Source organism: Carcharhinus amblyrhynchos, chromosome 7 (genome assembly GCF_965287045.1).
Source record: "Carcharhinus amblyrhynchos chromosome 7, sCarAmb.v2.hapA, whole genome shotgun sequence".
Taxonomy (NCBI): domain Eukaryota; kingdom Metazoa; phylum Chordata; class Chondrichthyes; order Carcharhiniformes; family Carcharhinidae; genus Carcharhinus; species Carcharhinus amblyrhynchos.
The window spans coordinates 7933069-7950472 of NC_137330.1; the positions used below are offsets into that span (position 1 = coordinate 7933069).

The 17404-nt window shown below is 40.0% G+C and overlaps 1 protein-coding gene across 3 annotated transcripts in view; it reads left to right on the forward strand.

Annotated features, from left to right (window-relative positions):
- The window catches only part of lyst (lysosomal trafficking regulator), a 285139-nt gene that overhangs the window by 241421 nt on the left and 26314 nt on the right, over positions 1 to 17404 (forward strand). For all 3 annotated transcript variants that reach the window (XM_080191874.1, XM_080191876.1, XM_080191875.1), the window contains 10 exons: positions 3954 to 4099; positions 4184 to 4280; positions 5412 to 5473; positions 5592 to 5647; positions 6239 to 6391; positions 7918 to 8162; positions 10305 to 10371; positions 13230 to 13386; positions 14998 to 15138; positions 16760 to 16977. In XM_080191874.1, coding sequence (XP_080048000.1) covers positions 3954 to 4099; positions 4184 to 4280; positions 5412 to 5473; positions 5592 to 5647; positions 6239 to 6391; positions 7918 to 8162; positions 10305 to 10371; positions 13230 to 13386; positions 14998 to 15138; positions 16760 to 16977 — 1342 coding nt within the window. The remainder of the gene's footprint in view (positions 1 to 3953; positions 4100 to 4183; positions 4281 to 5411; positions 5474 to 5591; positions 5648 to 6238; positions 6392 to 7917; positions 8163 to 10304; positions 10372 to 13229; positions 13387 to 14997; positions 15139 to 16759; positions 16978 to 17404) is intronic.

The following is a 17404-nucleotide window of genomic DNA, read 5'->3' on the forward strand; positions in this document are numbered from 1 at the left end:
TCCCAAGTAGTCTTGTGTTCATACTGCAATAAAGCTACTGTGAAAATCCCCTAGTCGCCACACTCCGGCATCTGTTCGGGTACATTAAGGAAGAATTTAGCACAGCCAATGCACCTAAAACTAACACGTCTTTTGGACTGTGGGAGGAAACTGGAGCACCTGGAGGAAACTCATGCAGATATGGGGGAGAATGTGTGGACTGCACACGGGCAATGACCCAAGCCGGGAATCGAACCTGGGTCCTTGGCGTTGTGAGGCTGCAGTACCATCACTGCCCTACTGTGCCGCGGTTATACAGATCTGTTTAAGAAAACCATTGTTCGCCACAAAAATAAAGCCCTCGGTACCTCAAGAAAACCTTGGGATAAAAGCTTAACCAGATACCCAGCATTTTTCCCCCCCATGTTATGAAACATTTGTTATCTCTGATCTTCATCTGAAACTGACAATGAGAAACTCTTGTATATTTATCCATGTTTTGACCGTTAAAACTCACAATTCAGCTTGGCAGTCAGCTGGAATGTTGCTTTCCTTTGGGACTTATAAAACAGGTGGTGCAGTCCAATCTAAATGTGATGAATGACATAGTAAGCTGGATTGGATCCATCGCTTAATTTATAAAGGCTGAATCAGTGTTTTTAATCAACCGTTACTTTCTGCTTTCTATCCTTTGGCTTAGGGGTTATTAATCCTTTTGCTTCTGAGCCCCCATACTGCATTCTTAAAAATTCAACTGCCCCCATAACATCAGTATTTTTTTTGTTTAAAATTAGTAATACCATGAAATATTATTTTTGCTTTACTTTCTTAATGTGAACTTCTTGCTGGGTATTGAGCAACAATTTTGCTTCTTTCTGCCACGTAGTGAACATAGCTGAGTAAATGGGAATTTTTATGAACTTGTGAATTTTTTTGTTAGCACCAAATGGTTTTGTCAAGCACGCAAGTGGTTGTAGCATGAGATTCCGAGGATGAACAATTGAAGTACGTTGCAACCTGGACATTTATTTTTTAGATTGGTTCTTGGAATTTATTGTCCATTCTTAATTCCCTTTGAGAAGGTAGTTATAAGCTGCAGTGAGCCTTTGCAGTCCATGTGGTGTAGATACATCTGCCGTGTTCTTAAGGAGTGAGCTCCAGGATTTTGTTCCCAAAATAGTGAAGGAACAGTGAAATATTTCCATATCTGAATGGTGTGTGACTTAGAGGAACTTGCAGGTGAATGCAGCTTGAGAACATAAGAACATAAGAACATAAGAAATAGGAGCAGAAGTAGGCCATCTGGCCCCTCGAGCCTGCCCCGCCATTCAATAAGATCATGGCTGATCTGTCGTGGCTCAGTTCCACTTTCCCGCCCTCTCCCCATAACCCTTAATCCCTTCTCTTATCAAAAACCCATCAACCCGCTTCTTAAAAATATTTAGCGAGGCAGCCTCCACCACTTCAACAGGCAGAGAATTCCAGAGATTCACCACCCTTTGAGTGAAGAAGTTCCTCCTCAACTCCGTTCTGAACCGCCCCCCCTTTATCTTGAGGCTGTGCCCCCTAGTCCTACTGTCTTTTTTGAGCGGGAAGAGTCTTTCCACCTCTATCCTATCCATCCCATTCATCATCTTATACGTCTCAATGAGATCTCCCCTCATTCTTCTAAACTCTAACGAGTACAAGCCTAGTTTATTCAGCCTCTCCTCATAGCTCAACCCCCTCAACTCCGGTATCAGCCTAGTAAACCTCCTCTGCACTCCCTCCAAGGCCAAAATATCCTTGCGCAGGTGCGGCGCCCAAAACTGCACACAGTACTCCAGCTGCGGCCTCACCAATGCCCTATACAGCTGCAGCAAGACCTCCCTACTTTTATATTCAATCCCCTTCGCTATGAAGGCCAGCATCCCATTTGCCTTCCTGACCACCTGCTGCACCTGCAGGCTGGGTTTTTGCGACTCATGCACAAGGACCCCGAGGTCCCTCTGCACCGTCGCCTGCTGCAGTTTTTCGCCACGTAAGTAATAGTCCTTCCTACCATTCTTCCTACCAAAGTGGACCACCTCACACTTGCCAACATTAAATTCCATTTGCCATTTCCTGGCCCATTCGCCCAGCCTATCTAGATCCTTCTGCAGACTCTCCACACCCTCCGCACAATTTGCCTTTCCCCCAATCTTGGTGTCATCAGCAAATTTCGACACCCTACACTCGGTTCCCTCCTCCAGATCATCTATATAAATGGTAAATAGCTGAGGCCCCAGCACCGACCCCTGGGGCACCCCACTAGTCACCAACCGCCAATCCGAATAGCACCCATTGACCCCCACTCTCTGCCTCCTATTTGACAACCAGAAAGAAGAGGTATTTGGTAGACTGGATGTGCTTAAAGCTGATAAGTCACCAGGGTCAGCTGGAATGCATGCAAGCTTGCTAAGGGAACAAAGAGTGCACTCCTGACTACTGAAACCTTTTATAATTGCTCATCTCATCCAAAAAATGATATCTTTGACAAGGCTGCATTCCCTCAGTACTGCTGCCTGACATCATCATCTCAAGTCTCGAACATGGGAACTGAACTGCAAAGACAGGAGTGATACGACTGAACCAAGACTGAAAGAAAGATTCAAGAAATGGCTGGGATAGTGACCCTTGAAGCTTTGATGAGCACTCCATTTAAGCGTTGTCAATGCATTTACAGAAAAAACATTGAAATAAAACTAAAGTTTGAAAAGGCAAAGAAGCATGAGCTCTGAATAAAGGCAATGGAGGTCAAATCACTATTATAATTGGAGGGAGAAAAGTAAAGATACATTATAAGAACATAAGAAATAGGAGCAGGAGTAGGCCATCTAGCCCTTCGAGCCTGCCCCGCCATTCAATAAGATCATGGCTGACCTGACGTGGATCGGTTCCACTTTCCCGCTCTCTCCCCATAACCCTTCCCTTATCTGTATGAAAATACTTTAAGTCAGAAGGATAAATATAGGTTGGAATGTACATAATTTGTGCAGAATAAGAATGGAAAGCATACACAAAATGTGGCTCAGCTGGTAGCATTCTGACTTCTGAGTTAAAGTGGTGGATTCAAGTCCATCTGCCAAAATTGAGCACAAAAATCTAGCTGACGTGCCAGTACAATATTGAGGAAATGCTGCACTGTTGGGTAAAATGTTAAACTGAAGCCTTGCCTTTTCTCTGAAGTGGATAGAAAAGATCTCATGGCACTATATTGAAGACGGGCAGAGGAGTTCTCACTGTCCTGACCTATATATCCCTCAATCAACATTACAAAAACGGAATATTTGGTCATTATCACATTGCTGTTTGTGGGAGTTTGCTTTGCATAGTTGGCATACAATAACAACACTTCAAAAGTACTTTATCACACTGCATCACTTTCGGATGTCCTGAGATTGTAAAAGGCAGTATATTAATCCAAGTTTTTATTTTTCTTTCTCAGAAAATGTTTAGCTTAAGGATGAACCACTTGGTAACACATGGAATAGATTGCCATCTAGTGACAAAACAAGTAACCTATTGAATACTTCAGTGAAAAATTGGTGTAGCATAGAACAACGGTTAGGTGACTACTGCAACTGAACATTGTATTCTGGTTAATTTCTGTCTACTTGTGGAGCCATGTTTGTCCTCATGTTTTATAGAAGGTAACATATCATAGTTAGGATTAGCACAAAAACCAATGTTCTGGCCACATACTCTTGTCAGCACAGTAAATGTTAGTGGTTGATTTGTATCTCTGTGTGCCAGAGTACTTATTAAATGCAGTGTAATAAAATAGCTTCTCAGAAGGTTAGAGCTGATATGGATGGTTGATTCCAGATTTATGTCTAATTAGGGATAACTGTCATTTCTGGTGAAATAAAGAATAACCTAAAAAGTTATACAACATTTGAACTTATATGTACCTGACTTTTTATGAATAATCTTTCTAATAAATTGATTTCTAGGGCAATATGGTATGATCCTGTGTCTTACCCAACTTCATGGCAACTGGATCCTACGGAAGGTCCCAACAGAGAGAGGCGACGTTTACAAAGATGTTATTTGACCATACCTAATAAATACCTGCTCACAGACCGGCAGAAACCAGAGGGTAAAAAGATGGAACAAACTCTGAATATTTTCTGACACTTCACTCTGATTGGATTATTTTCAGTCTTTGTTTTGTTTGTTGCAGAACCGCTGAAGCCACCTTTGTCGTTTTTGTTTGAAGATAAATCTCATTCTTCTTTCTCATCAACTGTAAAGGATAAAGCAACAAGTGAACCTATCAGGTAACTTCATTACCTGACCATGACTAAGTAATGACTACCTAAATTATTCTTGTTTAAACGTGTTCATTTGATCTGCCTTAGTTGCTGGGAATAATACAAATTAATACATTTGTACTGACCTTTCTTAAAAATATAAGTTAGCTTTATCATTGGCAAGTGGATTCCGGATTGCCATAAGCTTAGTTCTCAGTTTTGCTTCTCGAGTTAACAAAATAAATGTTGGTAACAGAAGAGAGCACCACATAATTTTATCTATTAGCATTTCTGTACCCAGTGTAGCCATACAATGGTTGCATTTACAATATGAATATTGGTCACTTACCTGATTTGATTTGATTTTATTAATTTATAAAGTCAATTTATTGTCATGTAGTGGGATGCAGTATTGTTCATTGCGTGCTATTCAGGCAAAGCATACCATTAATAGAATACATAGGAGAGAAGGAAAGGACAGGGTGCAGAATGTAGTATTAGAGGCATAGCTAGGGTGTAGGGAAAGATCAACTTAATATAAGGTAGGTCCTTTCAAAAATCTGATGGCAGCAGAGAAGAAGTTGTTCTTGAGTCAGTTGGTATGTGACCTCAGACTTTTGTATCTTTTTCCCAATGGAAGAAGGTGGAAGAGAGAATGTCCAGGGTGTGTGGGGTCCTTGATTATGCTGGCTGCTTTTCCAAGGCAGTAGAAATTGTGGACAGAGTCAGTGGACTGGTTTGTGTGATGGACTGACCTTTACGACCCTTTGTAGTTTTTTGCTGTCTTGGTCAGAGCAGGAGCCATACCAAGCTGTGATACATCCGGAAAGAATACTTTCTATGGTGCATCTGTAAAAGTTAGTGAGAGTCGTAGCAGACATGCCAAATTTCGTTAGCCGCTTCGTAGTTAGGACGGCAAGAGACAAATCTCTCAGAATCGAAGAAACTAATTAGGCCAAGCATTTTTGAAGGAGAGTATCTTTCCAGTTACTTCTCTACTGCTTTCCTACTGCCCTGCAAATTTTCCCTCCAAGCATATGCCCAAAAATGTGTGGATCCAGATAATTTTCTAATGGAAGAGGAAAAGAGATCAAGTATTTTGCAATTACTGAGAGTGATGTTTACCTCACTGATACTAATGTTTTGTTTTCTTGCTAGATTCATTCGCAAATGTACCAATGTTGCCCCATCACGAGAAACACTTGGGGAACTCCTTTTAGGTTAGTAAAAATGGTGGATTTTTCACAAGTTTTTCTTAGGTCACAAGAGCTGTGACCTAAGAAAAATATTTAGGTTCAAGTCACATGGGGAAATTAATGGAAATTTCTCGCCTTCCAGGGGAGTCGGGAATGTATTTTGTTGAGGATAATGCTGCTGATGCCTTCGAACATCCTGTAAGTACAATTGAATTTTTAAGAATAAGTCTGTTAGATTCATTGTACAATGGGATTCCAAACTATTCCAATGTCATGTGTATAAGTGAACACACACTTTTTGTGTGCCATGTTGCTGAAGTGGGATTTTGTGTATATGATAACATTCTTATTGTTTAAACAAAATGTAAGTAAAGTCAAGTGCACAGGGTTTTCCAAAAATATTTGGTGACTTTACCAAGAGAAATATGTAGTAATTCAATTTTGCAAGTGAGAAGTGATCCCAAGAGTCAAAATGGCTGTGATTGTATGGTATTCCTCCCTCTAACTGAGAGTTTGAACCTCAACAGACTTCAGCACATACTCTAAAGCTGACACTTCAGTGTAATACTAAAGGAGTGCTTCGTTCTCACAAATGCTGTTTTCAGATGATATTCAGGAGAACATAAAATATTCAATATGTTTTTGTGTTCTTGTTTTCCTAATTTGTTGGCCATAAAGTATTTGAAAACACCCTGAAGAAATTGAATGATCCATTTAAGTGCAAGTTCTTTCTTTCTTACTCTGTATTTCTGAAACATTACAATTTCTACCTATCAAACTGTTTTACAGAGCACTGCAGTGGAAACAGAGCCAGCTTCATTCTCCTGGACGTATGAAGAAATTAAAGAAGTTCACAAGCGATGGTGGCAACTGCGTGACAATGCCTTGGAAATCTTCCTAACCAATGGCAGAACTCTTCTTCTGGCATTTGACAATATAAAGGTACTAGATTCATTTTAGAAATGAGAGACATGATGGAACACCAGTGGCATTTCCTCAACATTCACCTCCTCACTGTCCTGTATTTTCTATGAGATAGTGACTCTTAGCTGAGATGATGTTCTACCAGGAAAAGTACTTTCGTTGTCTCACTCAACTGGCTGTTGAAATGTCTGCCTTTATAGTAAACATCAGGCTATTTGACTGCTTCAAGCATCATACCTAAACACAATCGTGATCTTGTAGTGGCCACTTGTGAACCTCTTTCAGGAGACAGTGAACAGAAATGAGATGAAAGAACCCTGGCTGATTTTCCCTCTAATTTAGAGTTTTAAAGTCAGTAGTGCAATATTAAAGAACAAAGAACAAACCAGCACGGGAAACAGGCCCTTCGGCCCAACAAGCCCGCGCCGCCGCATCACCCTACACCTATTCTACCCTGTGTGTCTACGAATAAAACCCCCCACTTATTGAAAGATTTATTGAAAGATATATTGCCAGAATTGATACCAGTAAACTCAGGGATTGAACCTGTCACCTTTCTGACCTACATGGCTCAGTCACTCATTTTTCCAGTAAATTAGAATTCTGTCAGGACATTAGAAATAAGCAAGATTACTAACCAATAAAATACCATTCAACCTCATTGGCTGAAGCTCTACAACCAGATATTCCTCACCACATGAAACTGCTGATCAAAAGCTTGGTGGCTAGATCAGCATCTGTTGGTAGCCTTAAGGAATTTGATGATTAGTTTCAGAAGATTATGAAGTCCAACTAAACTATAAACAAAAAAAATACATGGAATCTTTCAAAGGCTCTAATCCTGCTGACTCTTGCTGCCAAAGTGCCACGCGGCTGTTGCATGCCAGTACATACCTTCTGAATCATGAGAATCCAATAGGACACCTGGAAAACGCTAGTCTCCATTACAAGTATGGAGGAGTGTGCACAGTACGTCTCATGGTCCTGAAAGAATTTGGCCAACTTTAGAATTTTCCATTCATCGTGAACACTGAACTCACAGAATACTAATAATCAGCTAACAGCCGACAATCCGCAATTTTGAAATAGACGTGCATACAGAACTTGTACCCCTACTGAAATCAGCTCTCAAAATATAAAGAGTTGTAGAAGTTTACAGCACAGGAAGAGGCCTTTGGTTGCATCGCAGCTGTGTCAGTTCTTTGCTGGAACAATTTAAACTAATTCCTCTGTCCTGCATTTTCCGCATAGACCTGTATTCACCTCTGCTGCAAATATTTATCAATTTTCACTCAACAGAGGATAATAGTCCCTCCCTCAACTTGTCAGCTGGATGATTTTATCATGAGTTTTTCAAAATTGTGACTTCCAAATGATTGCTAACATTGTTGATGCTTCATCTGAATTATTTATAAGTGTTTACAGATCGAACATACCTGAATGATGTTGTGTTGCATACTGACCAGTTTCTAAAGCTGTCAACAGTTGCTATGTTTATTAATTGGTTGGTTGTGCAGTTAATTCGGTCTCCTCTTCCCATATAGGTTCGGGATGATGTTCATCACAACATCCTCACTTCCAGTCTCCCAAATCTATTGGAGTATGGGAACATTTCAGCTCTGACTCAGCTGTGGTGCTCAGGGCAGATAACCAATTTTGAGTATTTGACCCATTTGAACAAACATGCAGGCCGCTCCTTCAATGATCTCATGCAGTATCCTGTTTTACCTTTCGTACTGAGTGACTATTCTAGTGAAACCATCGACTTAAATGAACCAGCTATTTACAGGTAAAGTTTGAATTTTACATGCAGTAAGCACAAATTACAACAGATGAGAATGACGTATTAAGAATTACAGAAACATGGTTGCAGGGTGACCAGAACGGGATGCTCAACATCCAAGATGTACAATGTTCCAAAACAACAGGCCAAAGGGGAAGAGAGGTAGGGTAGCGTTGTTAATATAGGAAGGTTTCAGAGCAATGCTGAGTCATGATATAAAGACAGTTGATAATGCTGTAGGTTTGTGTTGAAATCATCAATAGCAAGGTAAGGAAGACAAGGATGGGAGTAGTCTTTTAGAGAAGTTTGACTTCTCAGAACATAAATGGGGATATTTCAAGGGCATATTTGAGAGGAACTGTAATTATCTGCATATTAATTGGACAAACCAAAGGGTAGTGTAGAAAAAGAATTTGTAGAGTCCATCAGGGATTGCTTTTCAGAGCTGTGCATTGCTCTAACCAGGAACAGGCTATTTTAGATTTGGTTTTGTGTAATGAAGAAGGATTAATGAGAGATCTTAAGGTTAAGGATATCCTAGGGGGTAGTGACCGCAGTATGATAGAATTCCAGATACAGTTTGAGGGTGAAAGCCGTATGCTCATAACCAGTGTTTTCAACTTAAGGACAATTATAATGGTATGAGGGAGGAGTTGTGTACAGTGAACTGGGTAAACAAGGTAAGGTTAGTAGCTGAGCAGTGTCAGATATTCAAACAGCTCATCCATAATGCTCAGCAGAAGTTTATCCCAATCGAACAGAGGGATTCCGTAAGAGACAAGACCCATGGTTAACACAGAAGGTCAGGGATTGAAAAGCAGGATATACAAAGTGACAAGGGATCGCGAAAGACCGGAGGACTGGGAGGTTTTTAGTGTCCAGCAGCAAAAGACTAAAAAGCTCATAGAAGGGAGAAAATGAATTTTGAGAGAAAACTTGCAATCGACATAAAAATAAGCAGAAGGAGTTTCTGTGGATATGTAAACAGAAAGCAGGCAGCTAAGGTAAATGTAGGACCTCTACTGAACAAGGCTGCATATCTGCTATTTCTGTATTTTCCGTTAAGTTTTTTTTAACATCAGTCTCCATCGCGGAAGATATTGCAAATATCCCTAAGATATCAGATGGACTGATTTCAAATAATGCGGTAGAACTTACAAAAATCCCAATCACAAGGGTTAGTGTCTGAGAGAAACTCAGGCAGCTAAAGGCAAACAGGGTATTCTATGAATCACAAAAAGCTAGCAGGCAGGTCTACCAAAGAGTTAAGAAGGTAAATTGCAAAGGAATTGGAGTTTAAAAATAGGGAGGTTTTGCTGCAATTGTACAGGGTGTTAGTGAGGCCTCACATGGAGTACTGTATACAGTTTTGGTCTCCTTGGAGCAGTCCAAAGGATATCACCAGGCTACTTCCTGGGATGAAGGGGTTGTCCTACCAAGAGAGACTAAATAGTCTGTGTCTGTACTTCTTGAAATTTTAGATGAGAGAGGGGTGACCTAATTCAAACATAAAATCCTGAGGGGACTTGACAGGGTAGATGGTGAGATGTTTTCACTTGGGGGGAAGTCTTGAATAAAGGAACACAGGTACAAGATAAAGAGCCAATCATATAAAACTGAGGTGTGTGCAAATTTCTTCTTACAGAGGGTGGTGAATCTCTGGAATTCGCTGCCTCAGACGATGGTGGAGGTGGATCGTTAGAAGTATTCAAAGTGGAGGTGGATAAATATTTGATAGATTGAGGAATAGAGGGCTATGGGGAAATGGCACGGAAAAGAAGTTGAGGCCGGTATAGATCAGCCATGATCATACTGAATGTTAGGGCAGGTTCGAAGGGCCTGGTGGCCAACTCCTACTTTTATTTCTTGTGTGTTGTGTTCTTTTTAGAATATCTTGGCCCTTTTGTCAAATTTGACGACGTACAATGAGATTTATTCCAGTGTCAGTACTGAATGTAGTAGTGATACTGGGTAATTCTTAGTGGGCTGAGATAGTGTCTTGATTTATTCCTCCTCCCCATGGTATCATGGGGCAGGAGAATCAAGAATTTGCTGTGTTTGGAAATTGCCAAATGTATATTAAGATAATTTAACTTCATCTTCGAGATCTTTTTCTAATCTGCATGAAATGTGTTTCACAATTTTCAGAAATCTTCTGAAACCGATAGCTGTACAATCCAAAGAAAAGGAAGATCGATATGTGGATAACTATAAGGTAAATTATTAAAATAAATTGCATAATCTTTTCATTGTTATATTGAGAATTATTATTGATTTTTTTTTAATGGTGAGGATAGTTGATGCTGAGAAATATGCTTCAGCATTTTAGGCCCCCTTTGGCATTCATCAAGTACTCCTGGTCAGATGTAGGTGGACTGGCCATACTAAAATTGCCCCTTAGCATCCAAGGATGTGCAGATTAATTAGATTGGCCATGATGTATGGGATTACAGGGATACAGGGGAGAGGCTGGGAGTGGGCCTCAGAATGTTCTTTCGGAGAATTGGTGCAGACTCGATGGGGCAAATGGCCTCCTGCACTGTAGGAATTCTGTAAACTAGGTGCAGCTCACAGCTGCTGTACCCTTGATGTCTTTTACTTCCATTTTCCAGCTGAGACCCCCTCAACTTAATTTCCTAAAAGACCTTTAGGGTAATCATATATCCTATTAATTTAAACTGGATTGGAATGCAGACCCAAGTTTGAAGGATCAACTTGTTTGCCCCCTACAGAGGTTCAAGAATGGGACTCACTTTCTTTGCAAGGAACTTAAAGATGACCAACAAATGCTGGCCTTGCTGGTGAAGCTCACATCCTGTGAAGGAATATAAAATTGATGTCACCATTTTCCATTTCATTGTCCATTATATGTGTGCCCAGTGATTGGATTTGAAATTGGTGTTGAATCTTGCACTTCATGTTAAACCACTTTTGCAGATACCATTACAAAATCCAGATACATTATAAACACAAGAAAAAAAGACTTTGGATTTGAAATGTTTATTGAGTGCTTCAACTCTTAAATCAGCAAAAATACAAAAGGTTTACAGCAAAATGCTTGACAAAAGCAGTTGGGTGAATCTATCCTCCACAATCCTTTATGATGATTACAGAAACATTTTAAGCTAAAATACTGTTGTGTATCTATTTGCTAATTAAATTATTGGTCTAATTATTGGGCCAGGATTGGGGTGCACAAACCAGGTCGTCCATATATTTTACTTGCCTTAGGAGGCTGGAGGAAGTGCCTGTGGCTAATAGGTCCATGTTCCACTCAAGTATGGTAGTGATAAACAATGAACAACTATCATGGTGTCAGACATGGCTCATGGGGGCAGGGGTGTGATAAATAAGATTGGTGTTCAAAAGGGAAGGGAAAGAGAAAACACAAGCAATTAGTTGACCATCCATCAGGGAAATGCTTGTGCACTTCAAAAATGATTATAGTTTCTACCTCTGCAAGTGAAAATGGAGGGAGGTAATGTTCTTGACCCTGTTCGTAATCTGTCTGTAAACAATAGATGTTAAAAACTAATGGACGGATCTCAATTATGAAACCTGGTACACAGGCCCAAGAAAGAACTGATCAGTTTTTCTGACAAAGATACAGATCCCATTCCTGGAATTTTTTTAAAAAAGGATCTGCTAACAAGGCAAATTACATAAGAAACATAAGAACTAGGAGCAGGATTAGGCTTTCTGGTCCCTCAGGCCTGCTCCGCCATTCAGTGAGATCATGGCTGATCTATTGGTATTTTAAAATTTGGAATGTCGTTGCTTGTTTTAGAATATTGTGGATTGTCACCACCTGATCATGGAACAAAAAAATGGGCTGAATGGCCTACTTCTATGCTGTAATAATTCTATGAAAAGATCATCTGAGTGTGTAAATGTTCTAATATGGTTTAAAGTTGAGTTAACGTGGCGTGGTGAAGGTGCGTGCACTACTGAGTGCTTCATTTGTTTGAGGATGTAGTTAACAGGATAGACAAGGGGGAACCAATATGTGTCACATATTTGGACTTTCAAAAGGCATTTTTAATAAGGTTAGGGCTGATAGAGTTGAGGATAAGTTAAAGGACACAACAAATCTGAGAATGGGAATAGACATATTGTTTTCAGGATGGCATGATATTAATAGTGGAATGCTGCAAGATTCACTATTAATACCACAGCTATCTATATTATTGACTTGGATGAAGGGATCAAGTATTCAAGTTTGCGAATGTAGGTTGTGAGGAAGGTGAGGGTATTGACTTTGTTGGATGCGAAGATTGTCATACGAGATGAGATTGAGCGGGATCAACCTGTATAGTTAGAAGAATAAGAGGTGATCTATTTGAAACATAAGCTTCTGAGAGGTTCTTTGCTTGGCTGGAAAGTCTAGAACTAGGGACCATAATTTCAAGTCAAGGGTTTGATGTTTAGGGCCAAAATACTGAGGGAGATCCCCGTTCAGAGGGTTGTGAATATTTGTAATTCTCTATCCCCGAGAGCCATTCAAAACATTCAATAAATTCAAGGCTGAGATCAATTGGACTCTAAAATTGAGATTTTTGAACTCAGAGCTTCAAGGGATATGGGGATCGGGTGAGAAATTGGAATTGAGTTTGAAGATCAGCAATGATCTTATTGAATGGTGAGCAGGCTGAAAGGACTGTATGATTTACTCTTGCTCCTATTTATGTTCTCTACTTTCAGCTCAGTAAAAAATATTGTACTTGGCTTTTTGCTTGTAACTTCAAGTGGTTCCTTTAAAAGATGGTTGATTTGTTTTTTTTTCAGGGTACTTACTGACTGTTTACTCTGTAACCAGTTTTATAGTTGGGTTTCAACTGGGGTTATTGTCAGTGCCCCACTCCCAGATTTTCATAGACGGTCAATTTCAGGTTGGTGCCCTGACCATTGTGGCACATGGCACGTACCTAGTATGGTGTGCACGCACTCATTCCACATGATTCTTTGGCACTTGTTTATCATCTGCTATCACACTTTAATCAATCTGCTTTCTGTTCACTAACCGCCTCAGTGATCACCCAATAACTAAGCAAATGTGATTTTTTTTCATGTTAGTATTTGGAGGAGGAATATCGTAAAGGGGCTCAAGAAGATGATCCGATGCCACCTGTACAGCCATATCACTATGGGTCTCATTACTCAAATAGTGGAACAGTCTTGCACTTCCTAGTTAGAATGCCACCATTCACCAAAATGTTTCTGGCTTATCAAGGTAAGATCCATTAAATCATAAATGGTTAATGTTCATCTTAATTGCTGCAATGTAGGATTTGCTAAACGCTTAAAAGGAAATAACAACATGCGGGCTAATGTTGCATATTAATATTTGAAAACTCTAAGTATTATAAAATAATTTGAAGTATGTATGTGTGTATCATGGACCTTGACAACATTAATGAGATGATTAATTAGACAATTTTACATACTCTGTTTCTAAATTATCTAGCAATGTTGGTTGTAAAAATATACATCATCCTTTGCTTTGTCTTTTAGAGCTTTACATCCATACAATCATTCAAAATATTAAGTTGCCAAAAGTCTGTACAATTAAAAAATTATACACGGGCTATTTGTTAACGGTTTCATCTGAATGATTCTATAAAGTCTTCAGGCCTAGAATTAAAATCTAAATTAGTTCCTGAAGTGATCAAAGTTTATAGAAATATAAAGTAATACACTTTGGAAGAATGGGGAGATTCTATCTAAACTAAATGGTACAATATTTTAGGAGATGTAGTAACAGAGATTTAGGGGTCCACATACACAAATCTCAAAGCATGATGAGAAGGCTATTAAAGAAGCATTTGGAATCTTTGGCTTTAAAAATAATGGAATAGAATACATGCTAAACCGTTACAAATCACTGGTTAAGCCTCACCTGGAGTATTCTATCTGATTCTGGGCACAAAATCAAGGATGCATTCCGTGCAATACCGAGGGAACCCTGCCGTGTCAGCGGTGCCATCTTTCGGATGAGGTGTTAAACCAGGACCCCATTTGCCTGCTGAGTAAATGCAAAAGATCCTATAGTGCTGTTTTGAAGATCAAGGAGTTATCCCCAGTGTTCTTGCCAATATTTATCCCTTAATCAACCTCACAATAACAGGTTAATTGATCATTATCACATTATTATTATGTTCATTAGCAAAATGAGAGGTGATCTTATTAAAACAATTAAGATTCTGAAGGGAGCTTGACAGGCTGGATACTGAGGGGATATTTTCCATTGTGGGGAAATCTAAAACGATGGGTTTAAAAATAAGGCATATCCCACTCAAGAAAGATTAGAAGGGTTTTTTTTGTAGGCCATTAGTCTTTGGAATCCTCTTCCCCAGGGAACAGTGGAGGCTATGTCATCGAATATATTCAAGGCTCTGTTTGATCAACAAAGCAATTCGAGGGCTATAGAGGGCAGTCAAAGTCCAAAGATGTGCAGGTTAATTGATTGGCCATGCTAAATTGTCAGGGGGGATTAGCAGGGTAAATATGTGGGGGTTACGAGGATAGGGCCTGGGTGGGGTTGTGGGGTCAGTGCAGACTTAATGGGCTGAACGGCCTCCTTCTGCACTGTAGGGATCCTATGATTCTATGAAGTGGAGTTAAAGCCATAATCAAATCAGCCACGGAGGAGCAGGCTCAAGGAGCCAAATGGCCTAGTCCTATTTTCTTATGTTCCTATTTCTGTTGGTTGGAATAGCTTCCATGTTTTCTACCTTACAGTAGTGACTACAATTAAGAATTACTTTATTGTCTGTAAAGCACTTTAAGATGGTGTAAGTGCAAGTCTTTAACATTCATCCTGAATTATGTTCTCTGTGTTTAGATCAAAGTTTTGATATCCCAGATCGAACATTTCACTCTATGAACACTACCTGGCGCCTATCCTCGTATGAATCCATGACTGATGTGAAGGAGCTCATTCCAGAATTTTTTTACCTTCCAGAGTTCTTAGTCAATAGAGAAGGTAAGCCCATTACAAATGCATATTTCACATTACAGCTATAGTATTTGAGGAAATGAACGCAAAATTGATAGCCCTCACTTTAATGTTAGAATGTTTTCTCATTGTGCAATGTTCACATCGCTTGTTCAGTTTCTAGTCAGCACGAGGACCCACAAGCCAAATTATGCAGGTACATTTCAGAAACAAAACTACTTGGACAAAATGTGTTGATGGTCAGGACAATCTGGCAAAGCTTGCATGTTTAAATGTTTTACCATGATGATAGCATGCTGTGGATAACATTTAACCACAGAGATGAGGAGGAATTTCTTTGAGGGTAATGTATCTGTGGAATTCTTTAATGCAGAGAGCTGTGGAGGCTGGGTCGTTAAGTATGTTCCAGGCTGTGATTGACATTTTTAATCAGTGAGGACATTATGGGTTAAGGTGGGAAAATGGAGTTGAGGATTATTATATCAAATCAGTCATCTTGTTGAAAGATGGAGCAGACCCAATGGGCCAAATCCTTTATGGTCTTCCCTGCTGTCAACCTCTACCATTCTCATAGAACCTCTACAGTGCAGAAGGAGGCCATTCGGCCCATTACACCTGCACTGACTACAATCCTACGCAGGACCTATTCCTGTAACCCCACACATTTACCCTGCTAATCTCCTGACACTAGGATCAATTTAGCATAGCCAATCCACCTAACCCACACGTCTTTGAACTGTGGGAGAAAACCAGAGCACCTGGAGGGAGAATGTGCAAAACTCCACACAGCCAGTGACCCAGGTCCCTGGCACTGAGGCAGCAGTGCTGCCCACTGTGCCAACTTGCTGCCTACAATCAGTAATGCCCAACGTGGGGCTCGAACCCACAATCCTGAGATTGAGCCTCATGCTCTACCAACTGAGCTGCCGAGCAATTCTATGATTTTCAATAATATTGTAAACACATTGGCTTCCAGTCCCATAATGCTTCCATTTCCAAATTTTCAAATCCCCACTGCACCACCCAACAGCCCCACTTAACTTGGCAATTTTTAAAAATTCCTTCAGGCCTACTGCCTTTTGACCACTCTGTGTATCTCCAGTTATGATTGTTTGCATATACCCATCGTCCTTTGCTCCCCCATTGGTGGCCATTCCTTCAACTTTGGCAGAGATAAAAACAAAATGTTACGGATGCTGGAATCTGAACCAAAAACAGAAAATGCTGGAAAATCTGAAAGCGTCTTTGTAGAGGGAACAGAGCTAATGTTTCAAATCTGGCTGACTCTTTGTCAGAGATTCAATGCCCCCATGCTCGAATTGCCTCCCTAAACCTCTCTTCCTGTCCCTCCTTAAGCCTATTCTTTGACCAAACTTTTGGTCATCTGTCCTTACATCTTGTGTGCACAATGCCACATTACGCTCAATTACTCTTCGGTGAATTGTGTTGGGACTATGTTAAAAGTGTTACCTAAATGCAAGTTATAATTGTTTTGTCAAAAGTAATTTAATCAGTTTATTGTTTATATTGGAAACATTTTGCCTTTTCCAAATGGTACTTTATGCTTTGAATAAATGGATCACTGTTTCTCTCCTGAGATTAGTTATTCAAAGAATGGCACCTGTTGTAAACTAGGCCCTGCTTTCAGGTTTTGACTTTGGAATGCGGCAGAACGGAGAAAGAGTAAATCATGTAAACCTTCCACCTTGGGCTCGCAATGACCCTCGGCTCTTCATTCTGATTCACCGTCAAGCCTTGGAGTCAGATCACGTTTCGCAAACTATTTGCAATTGGATTGACTTGGTGTTTGGAAATAAACAGAAAGGCAGAGCTGCAGTTCATGCTATCAATGTCTTTCATCCTGCGGTAAGTCTACACCCCTCTCAGTTTTCAGATCATAATAAAGCCAACCATCAGATGTAAACTGAGCCAAATACTCAGCATTTGCCATTTATGCTCATAATTTCACAGTGCAAAAATAATTTGAAGTACAATTTTTTGCAGAGCAGTGTAATTGGAATAACATTTTTAAAAGGCACAGAGTTTGAAAAGGAATCTTAATGTCGTATTAAGTGGAAAAGATTTTCAACTTCAAAGGTTAATTGAAGTGCTTCAAGGGCTTTTGAACAATTGCCTGCTTGATTTTTCACAAATAACAAGACTAGGATCTAGAGCACAACAGCAAGAGGGATAAAATTGGTATCTCCTGTCTCTGGGTTTGCACTACTGGTGCACCAAAGCATAATGTCACTGGCTTCAGAGTTTGAACATACTTTGTTTTAAAATTTGATTA